A 22,202-nucleotide genomic window follows, 5' to 3' on the forward strand; every position below is an offset into this window, starting at 1 on the left:
AAGTAACATAACAAAAAGAAAAGTCATTACAGAAAAACAACAAGTCTTAGTTTCCCCACTCTGTGCTCTTGAGTCAATTTACCCTCATCTGAAAAATGCAGGAGTGAACGTGTATCAGGATAGAATAGAAAGATCTAGAAAGGAGGTACAAAAACCACAGCCACTCCCTATTATTCACACTGATCTCCCTCCCTTTCTGGACCTACCAATTCCTTCACCTTCCACCTACCTCACACACTCCACGTTTAATAGAGCTGCTCTGCCATCTCTGACCTTTGACCAAGGCTACAGTCATTCACTGAGCACCTGTCTGTTGAGCCAGACCACCATGGCTCATGTTCCAGCTCCACCCCTCACTAGCTGTGTGTCCTTGGAAGTCACTGCCTGTGAAATGGGAATAATCACAGCATCCACCTCATTGTGTTGAGTTAAAGGCCCTAATACGTGTGAAGTGCTTGCAGCAGTGCTGGGCGCGTGAGGGCTCTCAGTGCCAGCTGTCGTGGCCACATCTCAGTGAGTCCCGCACAGACTGTTCTTCCCCTAGCCAGGCAATGAGTCCCTGTTGTTCTGGTTGAACTCCAGATGAAGAAGTTGGCTGTTGTTTAGGAACTGTGTTATCTGCTCAGGCTGCTGGGATGAAATGCCACATGCCACGGACTGAGTGGCTTAAAAAAGAGAGATTTATTTTCTTGCAGTTCTGGAGGATTAAAGTCCAAGATCAAGGTGTTGGCAGGTTTGTTTCTCCTGAGGCCCCTCTGCCTGGCTTGCAGATACCCGCCCCCCTCCCTCCCTGGGTACTCACATGGCCTTTCCTCTATGTTTGAGCCTCCCTGGTGTCTCTTCCTCTTCTTATAAGGACCTCCATCGTATTGGATGAGAGCTTCACCCTTATGACCCCCATTAACCTTTATGACCTCTTTAAAGGCCCTGTCTCCAATGCAGTCACATTGAGGGGCTAGGACTTCAACACATGAATGGGGATAGGAGAGCCAGGTTCTACAAAAAATACTTCCCCTATCTTTAATCTCTAAAATGACACCATGAACGCAATACAGTGAACCTCACTCCATAGGACAGAGCAGATTCAGGTCATAGCCAATCTCACATCCATTCTGGGGCTTAATTCATTGAGCAAAATGGCCATTGGAAACATCTGTATTATTTAAATTATTTTTTAATTAAAAAAATATTTTAATGTTTTAGCCAAGCACATGCAGTTGAATGTGACTTCAACGTGGTTATTATTACTCAATGACGACTACTAAGACACCAGACACTGGTACAATTGAGCTAAGCCTACTCCTACCTAGAATTTTCTCCCTGCTTCATGCGTGTCTTTTCCGCAGGTACTGTGCGTGGGCCATATCGTCTGTGCTGTGGTTGCAGAGACAGACGTGCAGGCAAAGCGTGCAATTGAAAAGATAAAGATCACCTATGAAGATCTGGAGCCTGTAATCTTCGCCATAGAGGTAAGCTGGCTGGTCTCTCCCATAAGGTTGTAGAATTTAAAGTACTTTTGTAAATACCTTAATGCAAGACTAATTCAGGGCTCTAATTTTTTCTTGTCACTGGCTTGCTCTGAAAAGATCAGCTCTCTCTCTCTGAAAGATACTACTTGTACAAATTGAAATTAGCCTTGGCTCCAAGAAACAGGAAAAATACTAATACAAATTTATTTCTCTAGTACATTCAAAAGTCTAAAAGTGGTCACTCCAGATTATATGGGATTCTATGTGTTAGTGATCTGAGCTCCTTCTGTCTAGTTATCCCTCACATATGGTTTCCATTCATTCTTTGGCCCACAATGGCTGCTGAAGCTCTGGCCATTACATCCACATTCCAGATAGCAGAGACAATGAGGTGATGATGAAGGGCATATACCTGTCTTTAAGGACAGTCCCAGAAGTTGCACATACCTTCCTATACATCTCATTGGTTAGAACCTAGTCATACTCCATGCCTAACAGCAAGGAGAGCTGGGAAATACAGATTTTATTCCAAGTAGCCAGGTATCTACCAAAAATTGGGTATTCTATTACTTAAGGGATGATGAGACTGGACATTGGGAACAATCATGTTTTTAGGGTGGAGCCCAACAGCAGTGGGATTCTTACAATGGAATTCCACAGATATGTCCACTCTCATTTCTGAGTATAGATGAGGGAATGCAAAAAATATTTAAGTTAGAATTTGAAAAACCCAATGTGAATTGGGGTTTGCAGGTTCTAACTCTAAGTTCAGAGTAACTGAGTTAAGAAAAGCTTACTTATTTGTATAGCTGTGACCGAAAATAAATTTTTTTCAAAGGCCCTGGTGAACCATTTGAACATTTTTTTTTCTTTTTTCTTTTTTTTAAATATATTTATTGATTATGCTATTACAGTTGTCCCATTTCCACCCCCCACTCCACTCCATCCTGCCCACCCCCTCCCTCCCACATTCCCCTCCTATAGTTCATATCCATGGGTCATACTTATAAGTTCTTTGGCTTCTACATTTCCTACACTATTTTTACCCTCCCCCTGTCTATTTTCCACCTATCATGTATGCTACTTATTCTCTGTACCTTTCCCCCCCTCTCCCCCTCCCACTCCCCTATTGACAACCCTCCATGTGATCTCCATCTCTATGGTTCTGTTCCTGTTCTAGTTGTTTGCCTAGTTTGCTCTTGTTTTTGTTTTAGGTGTGGTTGTTAATAACTGTGAGTTTGCTGTCATTTTTACCGTTCCTATTTTTGATCTTTTTCTTAGGTAACTCCCTTTAACATTTCATATAATAAGGGCTTGGTGATGATCAACTTCTTTAACTTGAACTTATATGTACCCAAAAGGTATAATTTGTTCAATATTCAAACTGTTTTGTGATCTTTCTAAACCAAATCACCTCTTATCCAAAGTCCCATCTTGCCAATTCTGCAAGAAGTCCAGGCCATTTTTCTGGGCCCACTCCCCTTCCTAGGATCCTAATATGGGTTTTTAAATTTTCAATTCTAATCCCATCTCCTCAAAGGGAAAATGATGTACCCAGAGGACATACCCTCCAAATATCCTGGGACTCAGGAGGGTTAGAGATCCAGCACTCCCTCAGAATAGGACTGTCCAGAGTCAGCAAAGAAACTATTTTGTAAACAAAAGTAGGTAACAAATAGTCATATATACCAATACTTATTCACCCATCCATTCATTCATTTTTGTGATTATGCATATATGTGAGGCAGTGTAGGGTAGTGGTTAAAAGCACAGGTTCTAGAAGCAAATTGCCAGGTTTGAATTCTGATTGTACCAATTACTAACTGTATGACCTCAGGCAAGTTACTTGGCTTCCCTGTGCCATGGTTTCTTCATCTGTAAAATGGGGTTGATGATAATAATACCTACCTCATCAGGTTGTCCTAAAACCAAATGAGTTTATACATGTAAAATAGTGCCTGGAACATAATTAGTGCTTACTGAATATAGCATATGTTATTTATAAGATTATATTACATTATGACACATTACAGTATGGTGATAAACATACTTCCACATGTACTCGCGTGACTTATTGAGATCGTGGTGTAGCAGAAAATGAAAAAGTCAACCGTATTTTTCATTTTCTGCTGCTTTGACCCATCAAGTGTTCATCACTAGGCAATGTTTCTGAAAACTAAACCTGGACCAACTCCGTCACTGGTTTGCCCCATCACTTGGATAAAATTGTTATAACTTCCCTATGCCTAGTTTCATCAACTGGAAAATGGAGATCATAATAGAATTTACATTAGAATGCATGTAAATACACTGTGTATTGTACAGTGCTTGACACACAGCTCTGGACCATCACAGTCCCTCCAGATCTCAATGCTTAATATTTTTCTAACCCTTGCTGGTTTCCTCTGCAATCTAGAAGGCATTCGCTCCGACTACCATCTCTGTGGTGAGCCCACTACTCTAGTACATCCTTGCTTGTGTGGCTCCATTGATGTGTCCTAATACATGGCAATCTGGGGGAGTTGGCTGGCTTTTGATTAAGAAAAAAACTGCCAGTCCTGGCTGGTGTGGCTCAGTGGATTGAGCACCAGCCTGTGAACCGAAAGGGCACATGCCTCGGTTGTGGGCCAGGTTCCAGGTTGGGGGCGTGTGCAAGGCAACCCATCGATGTTTCTCTTCCTCTCTTTTTGCCTCCCTTCCCCTCTCTCTAAAAATAAATAAATAAAATCTTTTTAAAAAACTGCCGGTGAGCCCTGGGTGGGGTGGCTCTGTGGATTGAGTGCCAGCCTGCAAATCAGAGGGTCACTGGTTCAATTCCCAGTCAAGGCACATGCCTGGGTTACTGGCCAGGTCCTCAGTGAGGGGTGCATGAGAGGCAGCCACACATTGATGTTTCTCTCCCTCTCTTTCTCCCTCCCTTCCCCTCTGTCTAAAAAAATAAATAAATACAATATTTTTTAAAAAGCTGCTGGTAGAAGAAATGAATACAAAGAATTTGGCTTTTGTGGTTTTTTCCTGCCCCTTAGGATGCCATAAAACACAACTCATTCTTATGCCCCGAGAAAAAACTTGAACAAGGAAATATTGAGGAGGCATTTGGAAAAGTGGATCAAATTGTTGAAGGTAAGAGACTCAGGAGATTTGATAGGATCTTTGCAGGATTCTATTCTGAAGCAGACATTGGAGCATGTGATTTCCTCTGAAAAAGTCCATCTTCTAAAGTCTTGGCACTTGGCCAAACTTCTCTTAGCTCTCTTCTTTCTGAATTGTGTGTATATGTTCATGTGTGCATGTAGCTTTTGAGGGCGGGAGGTAGGGAGCAACAGCATAAATAGAAGAAGAACTCCTAAGATATTGATGAGTCAAGGGCAGAGTGAGGAGCAGAACCACACACTTTCACCGAGTTACCCGCTCTGTGGTCTCTGAAACAGATTGCCTTCAGGTGCCCCAGGACAAATGCCTGACCCATCAGTGCCTCAGTCAGGACAAATCCATGCTGTCCGGTTTATGTCTTGCTTGCTTTTGAATTCCTCAACATGGCAGTTTCCAACCAGCATACACCTTCAGGAATTTCCCTGTGCCTGCCTTTCACAGGAGAGGTCCGCATTGGAGGACAGGAGCATTTTTACATGGAAACACAAAGAGTGCTTGTTATTCCAAAGAGAGGGTACCAAGAACTGGACATTTATGTGTCAACGCAGGATCCAGCCTACGTGCAGGTGAGGCCCGGGACCTCCCCCACCTCTGTAACTTTCCAGTTCTACCATGGCCTTCAATCCCCACAGCCTCATAGATGGCGGACATTTTACTTAGAAGGCAAGCAGTGGACATCAGTAGAGACCTTAAGACCCCAGAGCCCTTTTATTTTTTTCTGGTCTTGTGAAGTAGCAAATAATAGGACAGCAAGAGTCACTTGAAATTAAAAGAGTGTGTTCATTTGCAATATGCTTAAATGGACTCTGATTGGATGACAGCACGAAGCTATATCTGTACTTGATTTTCTCTAAAATAATTATTACAGTTAACCTTTAGAGTTAGTCCCTCACTTTGCAGCATGTGTTCATGTCCCCCAGTCACAAGAGCTGTAGTTTTAGCTGCGAGCACTTTCGGTAAGTTGTCATGAGTTTGCTGCCTTTCACCTTGTTGGGACAATAGGTCTAGGCGTTGGTCTAGGATTTCAGCCTCTGGCAGGAACCCAGGACTGTTTCCCTTCTGGAAAATGCCATTTTTCTGCTGGAAAGGCTGTTCTGTGACAATGACCTATGTTTATGAACTCAGTAGGGCTCCACAAGACACTTTCAGACTATCAGTTGTTTTTTTTTTACTAGCAATAGATGTGGATGAATTTTGCTGTGATGTTGTATTTCAGCAAACCAAAGTCTTCATTGCCATTTCATTCTTGTAAAACTTTCCCCATATCTAACTTTTATAGAAAACGGTGTCTTCTACTTTAAACATCCCAATCAACAGGATCGCCTGTCATGTGAAACAAGTGGGTGGAGGTTTTGGCGGGAAAACAGGAAGACCAGCTATATTCGGGGCTATTGCAGCTGTGGGCGCTATTAAGTAAGTGCACTTGGGGATACAGAAGGGTGTAAAATGTCAGAGCTGAGGCACATCAGTGGCCTGAGAGTCACCTGGGCTGCTGTCCTAACCACCTGTCGTTGGGCAACTTAGCCTCCTGTCTCTTTTCTTTCTTTTTTTTTTTTAAGATTTTATTTATTTTTAGAGAGAGGGGAAAGAAAGAAGAAAGAGAGGGAGAGACACATCAGTGTGTGGATGCCTCTCACATGCCCCCAACTGGGTATCTGGCCCACAACTCAGGCATGCACCCTGGCTGGGAATGAACCGGTGACTTCAGTTCAGGAGGCTGGCACTCAATCCACTGAGCCACACCAGCCAGAGCTCTTTTTCTTTTTAATTATAAATATCATACCCACCCTCCTAGAGTTATCAGAAAAGTCTTTTGTAGATAGGACTTCGAATATGTTAACTGCCTATAAAAAGGAAAAGTGGTATCATTCGTTGAACACCTGCAGGGCTGGGCCTGCCCTGTCTCTGAGTGTGGTGTGCGTAGGGGGAGAATGCTCCCCCACTTTTCCTTCCTACTCTCAGCTGCAGACCCGATGGGGTGAGGAAAGAAAGGCTCGCATCGCCTGCCTCCCTGCACCTGGGAAGGGCTGGCTTTTCAATGTGTCTCAGTGACTGACGACACCTTCAAAGAGCTACCGGGCTGACCTCAGTGAAGGCTTGCTCCTTCACTGTTTATGCTGTGCGTGGTGCTGGCTTTTCTGTTCTTTGTTCATTTTCTTTTCTTTTTCTTTCTTTTTTTAAAATTTCTTTATTTATTCACTTATTTTTTGGTACTTTGTCAGAACCCCAATCAGCCTATAAATGTCAAACATCCTGATTCCTTTGGCAACTTCTGTGTAGTTCAGAGCTAGGTCCTAAGACACTCAGATAGGTGTCTCCTTCCACAATGAGAAGTAGAAAAAGGCAGGATCTGAATCTCATCTCCAGTTGTTTTTGTAATGAATTCTCTCTATTCACATCCACCAGGGACCCAGCGAGGGATAATCAGTTCATTTTATTCCCACCAGGCTTGTGCCTTTAAGACTTCTCAAGCATGAGTACACATTAGAATCATCTCTGAAGTGTTTAAATCCAACTCCTAGGATGCCCCATACTGACCCAGCCATCATTATATTTTAAAACTTCCTAGTAGTTCTACTGTTCAGCCAAGTGCAGGAAATAGCATCTTAGGCCACACCCTGCCTTAGCACACACTTGCCTTGTGTTAAGTGAGCTCCAGAGCAGCATTCCCAAATTGCGGATTGTAACAGTCTTCTTGGCTCATAGAAATTCCTGTCTCCCCATCCAGACCCACTTTATCAAAGTCACCAAGGAATGAACCCAGAAACTGAACATTTAACTGATGCTCCAGGTGGTCCTCACCATTAAAGAACACCAGGAAACTTTACATTAGAATCGTGGTTTTCAACGTGTACCTGAAGACCCCTGAGTCAAAATTGCTGAGGAAAATGCAGATTCTAGGGCCCCTCCCCAACCTATTGAGTCAGAGTCCTCGTGCTCAGGCTCAGGAATCTGCATTTTCACCAGCACTCCAGAGGATTCTCCTGCACTCCAAAGTCTGGGCATCTCTGCCCCTGAGATACAGAGAGGCTGAAGCTCCTAGCTACCCAGGGGCCCAACTTGGCCAACAGCATACCAGTCATGGGTGAGAAGGAAGATCCAAATCCACACATCCTAGCACAAGTGTTGGCCTTTTCTGCGGTTGTGTTGTTAAGTTTGCATTTATCTGTTCACACTCTTTGTCCTTTGTTATTAGTGGTGGGGATATGCAGAAATGGCTGGATATGGATGATTGTCAAGTTTAAAGCCATAACAACAAGAGTTAACTGACACGTGACATTAATCAATTTAGCTAGGTCTGAATTATAGACCACAGAGGCAATAGTAATTTTGTCATACACTAATTCAGATCAATGCCTAACACAGTGTATGCATTCAATGAATATATGTGGAATGGAAGGATGGCTAAATGAATGGTTGGATAAAACGCGTGGCAAGGCAGATCGGATGCATGGGTTGAAAGGTAGATAGATGGATGGGTGAGTAGACAGTCTAATGAGGGGATGAATAAGGAGGTGGATGGGTACTAGGTGAGTAGATGGGTGGGTGGGTGGGCAGGAAGGAGGATCTGACTAAGATTTGTTTTCATCAGAACTGGTCGCCCCATCCGTCTTGTTCTTGATCGTGAAGATGACATGTTAATAACTGGGGGAAGACACCCATTATTTGGAAAATATAAAGTGAGTATTAAAATTATTACAATACCTTATTTTATTTCAATGGTTTTATTCTTTTCGATTATTTTGATTTTGCTGAATTCTAAAATCAATAATCTTAGCGTTTAAAATTTTCAATGAGGATGTTGTATATTTGAATACTCATAACAATTTTATGAGGAACTTTTAATAAATCTAGTGTAGAATTATGAAGCTAAATAATCAAAATACTTGATAAAAAACACTATTGAAGGAGTAAGGATTTACCCTAGTGTTTCCTCGATGACAAGAACAAACCTGAAAGAAGCTACAAACTTGTTACACCAAAATTTCACTTAACAAGTATTTCCACTAAGTAGTTATGAACACGTCACAAAAATTGTTGGCAAATAGGAAAAAAGAATCCACTAACAAGTGAAATAATTTTAAATTGTTTCAAAACACATTTATTGCATTTCTATGCAACTGTAGCATAAACACTATTAAAAATACTGTTCACATCTGGTTGACAACAATACTACTTTTCAAATTTGTGACTAACTTTTTAGAATAGTTCTAATGTAATGCTTCCCCATCAAATATGCTTTATCTGGTAATTGCTTACAGCATACAGGTAACTGAACTGTCACTGCCTTACATTACTGAACTGTCATAGTCACTGTATTACTAACGCCACAGCTTTTCACACCACGCACAATTTTATTTCTTCCATGGGCATTAGTAATTTTCATAGTTAGAGAGGAATAAACCATAGCTGACAATTAAACTTTGTATTCACCTTCGAGTGCACAGAAGCTACTACAGATATTACTATCTTCTGAGGCACACGCTGGGATGGGGGCAGTTGGTATAGTACAGGGGTTGCTGAGTTCTTTGGTTTTGGCCTAGATTACAAATCAGGATGTCCTTATATTACAGTTATGAGACTGTTTTAGCACTAGTCCTTATTAAGGAGACTCTAGACTGTAAATATTTCAGTAATTATAGTAATATAAGATGTAATTAAAAAGAGGGAAATAATCAGATTTTCTTTAAAATCCAAATTTTATTTTATTTTCAAAGAAATATAATCTTACTTCCAATATAATAATATATATATGTATGTATATGTCCTCATTCAAACTTAGCTAACAATGTTTTGCTTGGTTTTTTGGAGTGATTTATAAATTAGTATAATAGCTATTGATGTGTGATAAGTTATTCCAAAATTGTTTAAAAGTTCGTATTAAACAGCTTAAGAATTCTCTCTGCTACCTTTGCTTGGTGTTCTTTCTTCATGAAAAGTTAAACTTCAGCCTAGACTTTGTCAAAATCACCATGAATTCTGAATTTAAGGATTTTCCCACGTATCCTAACTGCTCTGGTCTATCATCTAACATTTCTCTTGGAGTAGATGACAGTAACCATATAGTTGTCTGGTTTCATCGGTTGTATTTATCCCTGTTTTCAGAAAGACGAAGGGGCCAGAGCCAATCCTTCTCTGGAAGAACTACAACAGGGAGTGGGGATTTTTCTTTTCAACCTGGGCTCTACACACAAACTGGTCTAGGTGGTGGGAGGGGAGTGGCAACCTCTGAAAAATGCAAGGTGCCTTCTGTGAGTCCCAACAAGAACAGCGGCACTAACCCACATCGGTTCAATCCACAGCCAATTACAAAGCGCCTCGCAGCTCAGTACAGTGGGAGCCGCCACTCCACGGTTAATTCTGACCTCGGCCTCCAAGGTTTCCTGAAACAAGATGCACTGTGCTTCATTCCAATGTGCACTGGAATTCCAGAGGCTGTCCCATAATGGGGAAAACCGCAGTCTAAATTAGAAGGAATACCAGTAAAAAATGAAGGGGAATCTTCCAAGAATAAGGAAGACAGTAGCAATTATATGTCTGGAGATAAGCGAGGACTTTAGAATTTCATACTGACTGTGTAGCCAGAAAATTACATGTTGAAAGGAAAGGGCTCACAGAATTCAGGTCAGAGGAGATCTTTGTCAGCCAGGTACTAAAAATCAAGGGAATAGCTAGGTGTGGGACACCACCAAGCAAACAGGAGCAGGGTCTGTCTTTAGTCCTGCCCAGCACTGGAACGGGGATGTGGTTCCAACTTGGCATGTACATTTTAAACATAAAAATGTCCATCATTTGATGACAGGTGGGATTCATGAAGGATGGGCGAATCGAAGCTCTAGACATTGAGTTCTTCATTAACGGAGGGTGCACACGGCAAGACTCAGAGGAGGTATGTACATCAGAAACCAGCGTTTTTGGACGTGAATAGAATGCAGTATTTCTAGATGAGTCTTTACTGAGCATATTTCCTCAAGTACTCACCGAGTTCCACAGCAGCTCGACTCTGTGTACTTGACTTTTACAGAAAAGAAAAGGCTGTTGTCCAATATATGTGAATATCTTCTATTCCTTTAGGTAACAGAATTTCTTTTACTAAAGCTGGAAAATGCATATAAAATCCAAAACCTCAGGTTCCGGGGCCGTGCATGTATGACCAATTTACCATCAAATACGTCCTTTCGAGGATTTGGCTTCCCACAAGGACTCCTATTAATAGAATCTTGCATCGCAGCTGTGGCAGCCAAATGTGGTCTTCCGCCAGAAAAGGTAAGGTTATAATTAAGGTCACAAGCAAGATTGCTAAAGAATCAGATGATGTGTGAAACCGGCTACCCAGGGAAATACCATAGAACAGCGATTTTCAACTGGTGTGCCACAAGTAATACCTGACTATTTAGTCAGGGGCATTGAACTCTTTTCCCTTAGATTTGTCAAAGGAAAAATAACAACATCCTACACCCTGAGTGCATTCCAAAGTGAAAAGCATGTGCAAATGACCTAAAGATCTAATGCCTCCTGATTCAAAATTCATGCAGAGCCACATAAGATCGGATAAAATGAGCCACAGCAGGCGTATTTGCCTTGTAAGAGAATGGCCCAGGTCACAGGGGAATCATATCTGGCCCAAAAGAAAATGTGCAAATTTCTTGCTTTTTCTTTTCCAGTGATCAAACAACTAAAGCCACTAACAGACAGCTAACTTTGTTGGAGGTGGATAGACCAGCCACTATCCCAGGGTCTGCAGCAGTTGCCCACTATTACGAAGGACCAGAACAGGGACTGGGGAGGGCCAGCTAAGGCATCTGCTCGGGGTGGGGAAAGGGACACCCCAGTTGGGCCCTGCTCTGTAAGGAAGCCTGATGAAAACAAAACAAAAACAAAAACAAAACCTGACGAGGGCCAAAGGCCTCTGTATTTATTTCAGCAATAAATGAAAAAGACTGAAAAAATGGTAACAGCCAATACAACAATAATTATCTGATGTGAATGATTCAAAATTATACCTTTTTTTTGACAGATCAGCAAAAAATCTAATGTATGTTTTGGTGTGCCATAGAATTTTAGTAATTAGTTTATGTGTGCCATGAGATGAAAAAGGTTGCAAGTCGCTGCCCTAGAAGAACCACTCGATTTAGCCCTGGATCACAATTCAAGATATTTTCAGGGCTATCTAAAAGAATTCACCTCCCTCTCCCTATCTCCCACCCTTCTTGCACAAAGATTTCTTTTTCCTTCTTTTAAAAATCTGTACAAGGATAATTACTCTTTTTAAAATTCAAGCCCCATTAAAGTAATTAAAATAAAAAGTGAACATCTCCTTTATATCCCCTCATCCCTATTGGTTAAGGGTAATCATTGGTAACAGTTCCATATTTATTGTTCTAGTCATTTCTCTGTGGGTATCCACCCGTCTGTATTCATACACACATAAACATTGCCATATGTTTGTAGGTTGTTTACCAAAATGGGACCATGATGAGCACATTATTCTGCACTTCACTTTTTCTACTTGACAGTAGGCCATGGCCATCTTCCTGTAGCAATAGAATGATCTACTTCCTTCTTTTTCATGACTGAATAGTGCTATGTAATATGCATGTACCGTAATTTATTTCTCTACTATTAGTACACATTCTACTATTAGTACACATTCAGGTGTTGCCCATCTTTGGCTATTAAAACAATGTTGCCCTCTTTGTATAGCGTAAATTTACAGAAGAGAAATTGCTAGTGCACTTGAAAACTTTTGAGAGATACTGACAAAAGGATGCCCTCCAAAAATATTATTTTGTACAATATCCTAGCAGATGCACAGAATATACAATATGCTAGGTGAGAGAGGGGCAGCCACTGGCAACTGAGGTCATTGTTATAACACTTTCTGCTCCTCCTAAATTCCAATGAGACCCGAGTCTACTTTTTTGCATTTCGATCCCATTTTCTCAATATAGACCCTCGCTCTAGCAAGGGCTCTCTATGTATTGTTCATTGACCCTCTTGTCCCTAAATTCAACAGAGAGGACCACCAGGTTTGGGATCTGTGTTTGTCAGCGTACTTCCTACACACAAGGGAACACCTAAACATAGCAAAAGTTATCCTAAGGGGAGTCACTTCAACTGTTCTATTGGTACAAAGGGGGAAGACATCTCATTGGTTTGGCAGGAGGGAAGTCAGGAGAACTTGCTGGAGAAGAGGGCACTTGAGATAGGCCTTGAGGAATGATAGGCACAGATACTGAAAAGGTAATCAAGGCAAGTGGAATAGCTTGAACAAGGAGAGGCACATTCTTTGTGGCTCAGTTTTCTTATCTATAAAGTGAGGTCAATATGACTCAGTTCACAGAGTTCCTGTAAGAATCAAATGAGTTCGCATCTGTTAAAGTATTTGTTTTTATAAACTAGATAGTGTCATTGCAGTGTTGCTACTGATGATAATAATTATTTCATTTGTTATTGGAGTGAGATGAGGATAATGAAAAACCCCTGAGGTATCTCAGTGGGCTCCCCTTCTTTGTCAGGTGCTGCAAGCTTCCAGGACATGAGACTCACCCATGTTCACACACATTTTCAAAAAGATTTGACTTGTTGACATAAGAAACATCCAAACCTGTAAAGAAATTTTGTAAGAGTTTATCTGAGCCAAACTGATAACAAATGCCAGGAAGCAAGACCTCAAATGCTCTGGAGAGTAACAGTTTGGCAGCTTCTTTTATGCATTTGGGATTAAGGAGGGAATGTAAGGAAGATTACATGGAGGTGGGAGAAAGCAAGACAGGTATTGGATTGCAAAATAATTATCAAGATCATGTGCTCTCTTGAGGGTGGTTACAGCTTATTTCAAAGTTGTGTTAGCCTAGGTGCACAGAAACAGCAGCCAGGGCTTGCTTAAGGCAAAGGTAAAGTTTTTACTAAGAAGTTATATGCCTGGGTTGTAACTACCCACCCTGACCTGCCCAGTAGGAATTTATGATCAGATCACCCTGTGTGTGTGTGAGGTTCCTTTCCATAGAATCCATTTTTGCATCCACAGACCACACATTTCAAAGGCAATCAGAAGGCTTAGAGAAGACCTGCTATTTGTCAGTAGCTACAGTGCTATTCCTCTCTAGCAGAACAAGTCGTCAGTTATGATAATAAGCCCTTGCTTTTATTTACTATTTACCAACTCTGCTCCATCTCCGAACCTTGTAGGAAAAAGCAAATCTGCCTCCCTAAGCTCCTTCATCGCCCTGACCTTCACAGACTGGTCACTACCATACCCTCCACTTTCAGGAGGGAGAGACCCTGACTAGTGCTTTGAAGAAGAGATGAGAAATAACCTCCATTGTTTTTGCAAAACACATGCTGTTCAAAGAAAAAGAAGAAAGACCCTGTCTTTTCCCCACCAAAGTTTGTGCTTTAACGGGGGAGCTTTTCAAGTCTCTCTCTTCCCGTCAGCTTCTGTCTTACCATAACTATTGATTCAATTTTCTACCCATTTCAGGTTAGGGAGAAAAACATGTACAAAACTGTTGATAAAACCATCTACAAACAAGAATTCAACCCTGAGCCCCTGATAAGATGCTGGAACGAATGTCTGGACAAGTCGTCCTTTCACAGGCGAAGAATGCAAGTGGAAGACTTCAATAAGAAGAATTATTGGAAGAAGAAAGGCATTGCTGTTATCCCCATGAAGTTTTCAGTCGGCTTTACTGTAACAAGCTATCACCAGGTAGGTCCTGTGTGTGGTAAATAACCCTCCTGTCAGACACACTCCTGGCCCAATCAGCTCGTGTTGACAGGGCACTGAGCCCCTCCCCCCAGCCCCAGGGAGAAATGTGCAGGACTTTGAGCAGCACCCATCTGCAAGCACTTTCGACACAGTGCAGCAGAAAAGTGCCTCAATGGTGGAAAGCGGCATCCGCGAGCCTGCAGCCTCGTAACTGCCAGGATGAAGCATTGACCGCTTCGCCGATCGCCTTGTTCAAAAAGGGAACAAGAGCCCACAAGGCCTGTGGTGCTGTGCTTTCAGAGCTCAAGGGTCTCAAGGCTTGGGCAGGAATGGGGCTGCTCCCAGTCTGTGCCCTAGACCCCACAACACTCAGCACACCCTGAGTCTTTAGCAGAGAAGTCATTCCCTGTTGCCCTCACCAGCTGTTTGTTTCAAGCCGCCTCTCCCAGGAATCTGTGTCAGTTCTGTTGGGGAAATGGGGATGGGAAGCCCCCAAATCCTCCCAGGTAGACTTGCGAAAGGAAGAGGCAAGTCACTCAGAAGCCCTCTCCAGAAGGGAGGAGGAAGGATGGCATCTAGATGGGTCCATTAAATGGCACAGGACTGGTAGAGAGAGTCTTCCTGGCAATCCCAGTGTGTCATCGACAGGAAAACTGTTTAGAAAACTGAGAAAGATTGTTGCCTCCCCTGATTGTCCACCAAAAGCAGAAAAATCTTACATGCATTAGGTCTAAATATAAATCTAAAAATGCATTAGATCTCCCTTGTGGGTCTACCACCGAAAGCATTCTTCCACTTACACCCAGTTATTGACAGCCAATACACACTCACGCACACACCGCAAAAGCTGCCCTATGGAAGGAAATCTTTCTTAGGTAATGAAGCAGTTTCCCCAAATCCCTATCACCTAGAGTCAGGCAGACCCGAGACATCCTTGGCCCTGACAGTTATTGGCTGTGTTATATTAAGCAAGTTATTTAACCTCTCTGAGCCTCAGCTTCCTCAGTTATAAACTGAGAATAATAATCCTCTCTCAGGACTGATGAGAATTCGATGAGATAGTGACTGTACAGCATGTGGCAGGGTTCCCAGAATACCGTGTGCTGTTGTGATCCAGGGCAGCGCAGCCCCAGGCCCAGGAGGTCTGACACACCTCTCAGGGCTGTGGCTCTTCTGACGGTAGGAGGAGACTCCCTGAGTGGTTGGTTTTTCCAACAACCATCGCCGTTCCCCTACCCTCCCGAACCTGCAGTTAATCTAGTTTCCTCCCAAGAGTCATTTCATTACTATACAAAGGACAGTAAATTCCTGAATTCCATGGAGTTTTTTGGGGGAAATTTGTATTTATTGATTTTTAGAGAGAGGAAGGGAAGGAGAGAGAATAAAAAACATCGATTAGTTGTTCCACTTACTTATGCATTCATTGGTCGATTTTATATGTGTCCTGACTGGGATCGAACCTGCAGCCTTGGTGTATCTGGACAACACTCTAACCAATTGAGCTACTTGTCCAAGGCCAATTTCATGGGTTTTAGGAACTCTGTGCCAAAAACCAGGGGCAAAGACCACATATTTATTTTTATTATACCGCAGCTCCCCTCACCTTTATGGCTGCCCCTCACTGAAACCACAGCCTACTTTCTGCCAACTGCTCATCTCACCACAGAAAAACTTCTTTAAATCAAGCATAAGTCTCCCCTTGAAAGGCCTCCAGCTTCCCCACAGAGTTCCAAATTGATGCACTTGAGAAGCACCAGGCTAGGAGCTGAAGCATGTCATTCCAGGTCAGCTGATGACTCATGAAGCTGGAACACCTACTCCTTAAACTAGGTGTGAGAAGCCCTGTCCTCACAGGGAGTCAAGAAGGCCCTCAGTGAATAAGTACTATTATTAGAACCTGTGTGCCTTGATGTTCTGGAATCCCTCCTGGGCCTCCAGGCATCTCCACACAGAATAAACTGAAGCCCTAGCTGCACCTCCTCCTATTCCTCTTCCTCCTCCTCCTTTTCTTCTTCCTCCTTGAAGAAAAAAATAACATTTCCATTCATCCAGTTTAACAAACATTTCTTTAGTGTCTCTGTGCCTCAGACCCACTCAAAGTTCCCTTCAGGTCACAAAGATAAAAAAGACTAAGTGCCCTTCCTCTTCAAGACTCTCAAAGAAGACCTGTCACTCCCTGCATTCCCATTTCTGTGGCTGTAGTAACAAAGTACCACAAACTGAGTGGCTTAAAACAACCGATTTATTTTCTCAGTTCTGGAGGCTAGAAGTTCAAAATCAAGGTGTTAGCAGTGCTATGCTTCTTCATAAGGCTCCAGGGGAGAATCCTGCCTTGCCTCCTTTTAACTAATTACAAAGACTATTTTCAAATAAGGTTACATCTGAGGTTCTAGGTGGACAGGAATTTGTAGGGGACACTATTCAACTCAGTACACCCTGTAAGAGAAGTACAGAGAAGGGAGTAATTGATCCTTCCCAGAGGAGAATGAGGAGCATTCCCAGAAGTTTTGACAGAATAGAGACCATGGGGTGTGGGTGTGAAGGCTGGGGGCAAGGAAGAGAGAACAGCATACTCGAGAGCATAGGTCAGGAAGGAACCATGTCAATGCCAGACTTAGAAGCAAAGCAGGAAAAGACAAGGATGAAACGGGGAAAGTACAAAAGACCAAATCCTAAAGGGCCTCGTATTATAATAAAGAGCAGGGCTCTCCCTTGCATTGTCTAATGGGGAGTTCTTGCCCCCCTTGCCCAAGTGGCAAACTGTTCTCCCTTCATGCGTCCATTCAGTGTCACTTTGGGGAACCCTTCCCTGGCTCTGCAGAAGCAGCCGAATTTGCCCTCCCAGGTCTCCAGGACCCCTCTGACATACCCATTTATCTCATAAATCGTTCTGCATTCTAATGACTTGCTGTCCAGTCTTGCCCCCCACTGCACTGTGAGCTCCTTGAGGAAGAAGCACACCTTGTTCATCTTTATACATCTAGGCTGAGCCTAGGTTGGTACATAACACATGTAAGTATCATACTTACAAACGTTTAATTCGCTAGTCAAGTGGTTTGCCAGAGGTTTTAAGCAGGGGTGTAACTTCCAAATAGTTGCAACCAATACCCACAACTCCTGAGTATCTCAAGGGACTCCTACTAAAACCAGGATCCTAAGAATGTCTTTACAGAAAACTAAGCCTCAGAATCCTGCTGGGGAAGCTTGCCTCTCTGACCCCACGACTGCCTCGTTTCTCATGTTGGAACTCACTAAACGTGCACTGAGTTGTGCTTTCTCGGTCGGTTGTTTTTCTAGGCAGCTGCACTCATTCATATCTACACAGATGGGTCTGTGTTGGTCACACAAGGAGGCAATGAACTGGGACAAGGTATTCACACCAAAATTCTACAGGTAAGATAAATAAAATGAAGTCATTAATTTCTCTATTCATGGTTGACATGACTGACATTTGGCACTAATTTTAGGGCAACTGACAACTCCCTGAACTCAAACCCTAAGGTCCCGACTATGGAGTTGAAAAACTTCTTCTACACCAAATAGAATGGCCGAAGTGGTGGAAATCACAGACATGTGCAAATGCTCCTGGAGCTCGGCCGGGGTTCGTGGATGGAGGGGTCCTTAGTGAAAACACCAGTAATGAGCCCTGGAGCACTGTGGGAGGCATGTCATGCAGGCTTCCCTAGAGTAGGAGTTTCTCAGCTTTTCTCTCTTGAGACCCGTGTGTATAATTTTTAAAGTTTGGGCAACACTATTACTGTATTATTTCGACAAGTAAAGACAAGTATGTCCTCAATATCATTCTCCTATAATTTTAAATGAATAGTTTAACACATATACACACACACGTGTATGAAGATATGTGAATCATATGAAGATATGTGAAGATATGTGAAAAAATATGAAGATATCTCAGGAGAAAAAACAATAGTTCTTTAAAGGGAATAAGTTTAACTTCATGGCAAATTTACTAGATTGTTACAGCACTGCACACATCTGCAGCTTTCGACTGTCCAGCCCTGAGCTACTTCGGATTGCACCTCCCACATTCCAGAGAGCTCTGAAGAACTCCTCAGTGCTGGCGGCTTTCCGCCCCATCCTCCCTGCCTGTTACTGGTACAAGGTTCATGTGCACAGATGTTTAAAAAAAAAAGCCAACAGTTAAAATGTCAGAGTTTGAAGTATAAAAAAGGTGTATTAATTGAGAAGGCCCAGCTGGAGGAGGTGGGGGTGCTTACAGCTTCTGCAGATCCATCATTGTTTTCTTTTCCTTTTGTCTTTTTCTTCTTCTGCAAATCCATTTTAAGAGAGCCCAAAATTCAGTAATCTTTTTTGTCATCAAGGGAAGGGAGGAGGAGGAGGCAAGAAGTGGGTGAGGCCATGGGCAGCTGGGTTCCGACAGGGTTCCAAGGAAGAGCAAAATTTCTAAGCCTCTTTGTTTCCAGTTGGTGGTTGGTCTGTTGACCCCTGCTGATCTGAGTGCGTCAGGAGACTCCTGTAAATCTCTAATAAATCTTCTACAGGAAAGGTGACAAAGGACTGTTCTTTAGCAAAAGCTCAGGCCTCAAGCAGAATTCCTCTAGTTAATCAACATTGTCTATGACAGGAGTTATTAACCTGAAGGCTAGAATTTACATTGGGAGAGCATGTATTTCACTCTGTTGCACTCCTTGCCCCAATACCCACCCCCGATATAGGCACAGGACCACCTGGCCAGTCATGGTCCCTGAATCCCAATGGATGCAGAGATTGATCCAGGAAGAATGCACATGACCAAGCAAGGCCAATCGGAGTCCTTTCTTAGGATGTTTTGTAGATACTGGGAAAAAGAGCTATCATTCCCTTATGGTTGTTTAGCTGCTATGCTATAGGCCAGGGTTTTGTCAGAGGCAAGTCTTCTGTGCCACGGACGAAGCCTGTCTACTATTGGGAATAACATGGCCATCACAGAAAGAGAAGCAAATGTGAGAAGCTCTGAGAGGACCCTGATGGGACCATAAAACCACTAGACACAGACATACATGAAGCCAGTTCCATCTCTCCTTCCCAATTACATGGGAATCCCAACAAATTCTCTTCAGATTTTAATCACCAAGAACCCTTTTTTTTCACATTTTGCATTTTCTGGGAAAACTTAATCATTGAATGGCATTAGTCTGCAAGTCTGAAGATTGGCATTTGGGAACAGGTACATACCTACAAACATCTGGGTAAGGTGTTTTTGCAAAAAAAACAAAGATAACATCAACCAAAGTAATGTTTTTTTTTTCTTTTCCTGCCTTACCTCTCTCCTTTCTTTATTTTTCATTTCTTCTTGATTCAATATCTTAATTTCCACATATGTCTGCTAGAAAAACTGGAAGAAAAAAGAACAGAAAAGAAAAAAGTGAACAGCAAATACTAGAAGAATATAAGCAAATGGGAACAAATAGAAAAAAGGGGGGAGGAAGTTAAAGTTAAGGTGAGGATGAGGGCAAAAAAGAAGACAAGGCCCTCAGGTCATTTCAGGTTCATCTGATACTGATACCAACACAAGACCACATTCTGAGTTAGTTAATCTGTCTCTCTTCCTGCCATTGTCACCAAATAAATATGAATAATATAAGCTTGGCCTACTCTCTACACATGTAAAACTTAGAAAAAAATTAAATGATAGAAGCACTGTGGAATATTACCAAGAAAACACGTAAAAAATCAGCATGAGGCTCTATTAAAAAGTGGTTTTAATTTTTTATAAGACATTATATTCAGCTTTGAAGGACATCATGAACATAATAAAAATATTAACTTTTATTAAGAAAAACAATGACTCAAATCTTCTTAGAACTCCTCACTAAACTTGAAAATATTTATTTTTCTCCTAGGTGGCCAGCCGTGAATTAAAAATACCCATGTCTTATATACACATCTCCGAAACAAGTACAGTCACGGTGCCTAATACAATCGCTACGGCAGCATCCATCAGTTCAGAAGTCAACTGCAGGGCCGTGCAGGTGCTTCTTCCTGTCTATCTTTCCTGGGGCACTTTTACCACATCTCTGGTTTTCTTACCTGGATACAGGCACAAGTGATTGGCTCCAGAGAAGTCATCTGTGTCACTAAATATAGGCGTAGGTTAATCAAAATGTCAAGAGAGTGTGTTAGTTGGAGTCAGCTAAACTGAAGTGACAGACCCAGAACAGAGTGGCTGAAACCCAACAAAAGTCCCTTTCTTGTACACATAAAAGTCCAGAGGGAGCGTTCAGTCATTGAAGCAGCCAGAGTGATGGCAGTTCCTCCATCTTCAACATGTGGCTTTCAAGGTTGCCCTGAGCGTCTTCATCCAATGAGCCAGAGAAGGGAGAGAGCATGGAGGGCAGGCCGGGCAGTGATGCAAGTCACCTCCACTCATCATCCATTAGCAGAACCAGTCTCAGGCCACAGCTAACTGCAGGGGAGGTTGGGAAGATGTACAGTAGTGAGAAACCATATGCCCAGCAACTATGGAAGAAGGGGAGGATGGATTTTGGTGCACAGGCAGTCTTTGTCCCTGGAAGACACAGAAAGAAGAAATCTGGGTGCCAAGTAATGCAGAGCTGTACAAGTTTCACCTTACACAAGTAAGTTCTGATAGGCAGGTAGGCAGACAGAACCCCAGCCAGGTGGAAAAGATACAATCAAAGTGTCTATGTCAGTGGGGTTCTGCCAGAGTACTCATCCTTTCTATTTGTACTTATTTTCAAACTAATGTTTAAAAAACTGTTAATTTTTCCTTTTTGAGAATAGAACCATGACCGCATATTCCTTCACTCAAATATCCGATTGCATGTACTTTTGAAGTAACATCTATTTGCCATGCTGCTATTATAAACTGTCCACTTTTTCTATTGGGACGTTGTGGAGGCATATTCCCTTACTCCCCGAACACTACACTTAAGCTACTGAGATGAGCCACTTTAAATCCATCTTACCTTTGTGAGGACACACCTAAGGGGCTCGAAAACCAGAGATGCTCTTTACTCAGAACAAATGTGTGGGAATCCTCAAGTTCATCAGATCCAATTTTGGGTAAACTCAAACACAAGATAGGAGTAGTTCAGTGTGTATGGGAGTTGTCAGCCTAAACTAAGGGTTAGTTCCTCTTTTAGGACAGCAATTTTCAACTAGTGTGCCACAAGAATTGTTAAAACATGCAACACCTGACTATTTAGTCAGGGGCATTGACCACTTTTCCCTTATATTGTCAAATTTAAAAAATGAAAATAGCCAACTGATATGAATGAGTCAAAATTATACCCACTTTATTGTCAGGTTGGTAAAAAAATTTTTTTTTGGTGTGCTGCAGAGTTTTAGTAATTAGTTTACATGTGCCATGAGATCAAAAAGGTTGAAAATCGCTGTTCTAGAACACTGAGTTTTAGGTTTCAATTTTCAGTATCAGAAACTTTGTAGATCTAGGTTATCATAAAAACAAACTTAATTATTTTCTCACTTAACATCCAGAGGAAAGGCCGCCATTGCGGGACTTGGATGGTGGATAGATGGACAGAGAGAGGGATAGACAGAGAGCTGAATAATGTTTCAGACCCAGAAGGATATTGGCAGGTGATGGTTGCAGATTGGAAAGCACAAATTTCAATGAAAATAACATGTTTTGTTGCGTTTATTTTAATGGCTGGAAAATACAAAAAAAAGAGGTATAAGTCAAAATGCAGAAAAAGAGAAGGAGGAATTAAGAACATGAATATTTTTAGAAAAGGGACCTGAGAGTAGAAATTCAGCTGAGCCTGTCTTTTCACAGGAAGTGAAGCAGGGAGGGAGAAACACTGCAGTAACTGACCCTCTTCTCAAGGTCAGGGGCTGTGCTGTTACTGTCTCTCTGTCCCCAG

General features: G+C 42.2%; 1 protein-coding gene across 2 annotated transcripts in view; it reads left to right on the forward strand.

The window, feature by feature from the left end:
* Positions 1-22,202, forward strand: part of LOC112307752 (aldehyde oxidase 2) — a 75,797-nt gene that overhangs the window by 33,094 nt on the left and 20,501 nt on the right. For both annotated transcript variants that reach the window (XM_024563886.4, XM_024563887.4), the window contains 10 exons: positions 1,347-1,469; positions 4,496-4,592; positions 5,064-5,188; positions 5,902-6,035; positions 8,215-8,302; positions 10,426-10,512; positions 10,698-10,889; positions 14,107-14,334; positions 17,632-17,727; positions 20,199-20,327. In XM_024563886.4, coding sequence (XP_024419654.2) covers positions 1,347-1,469; positions 4,496-4,592; positions 5,064-5,188; positions 5,902-6,035; positions 8,215-8,302; positions 10,426-10,512; positions 10,698-10,889; positions 14,107-14,334; positions 17,632-17,727; positions 20,199-20,327 — 1,299 coding nt within the window. The remainder of the gene's footprint in view (positions 1-1,346; positions 1,470-4,495; positions 4,593-5,063; positions 5,189-5,901; positions 6,036-8,214; positions 8,303-10,425; positions 10,513-10,697; positions 10,890-14,106; positions 14,335-17,631; positions 17,728-20,198; positions 20,328-22,202) is intronic.

Source organism: Desmodus rotundus, chromosome 2, assembly GCF_022682495.2.
Source record: "Desmodus rotundus isolate HL8 chromosome 2, HLdesRot8A.1, whole genome shotgun sequence".
Classification (NCBI taxonomy): Eukaryota; Metazoa; Chordata; class Mammalia; order Chiroptera; family Phyllostomidae; genus Desmodus; species Desmodus rotundus.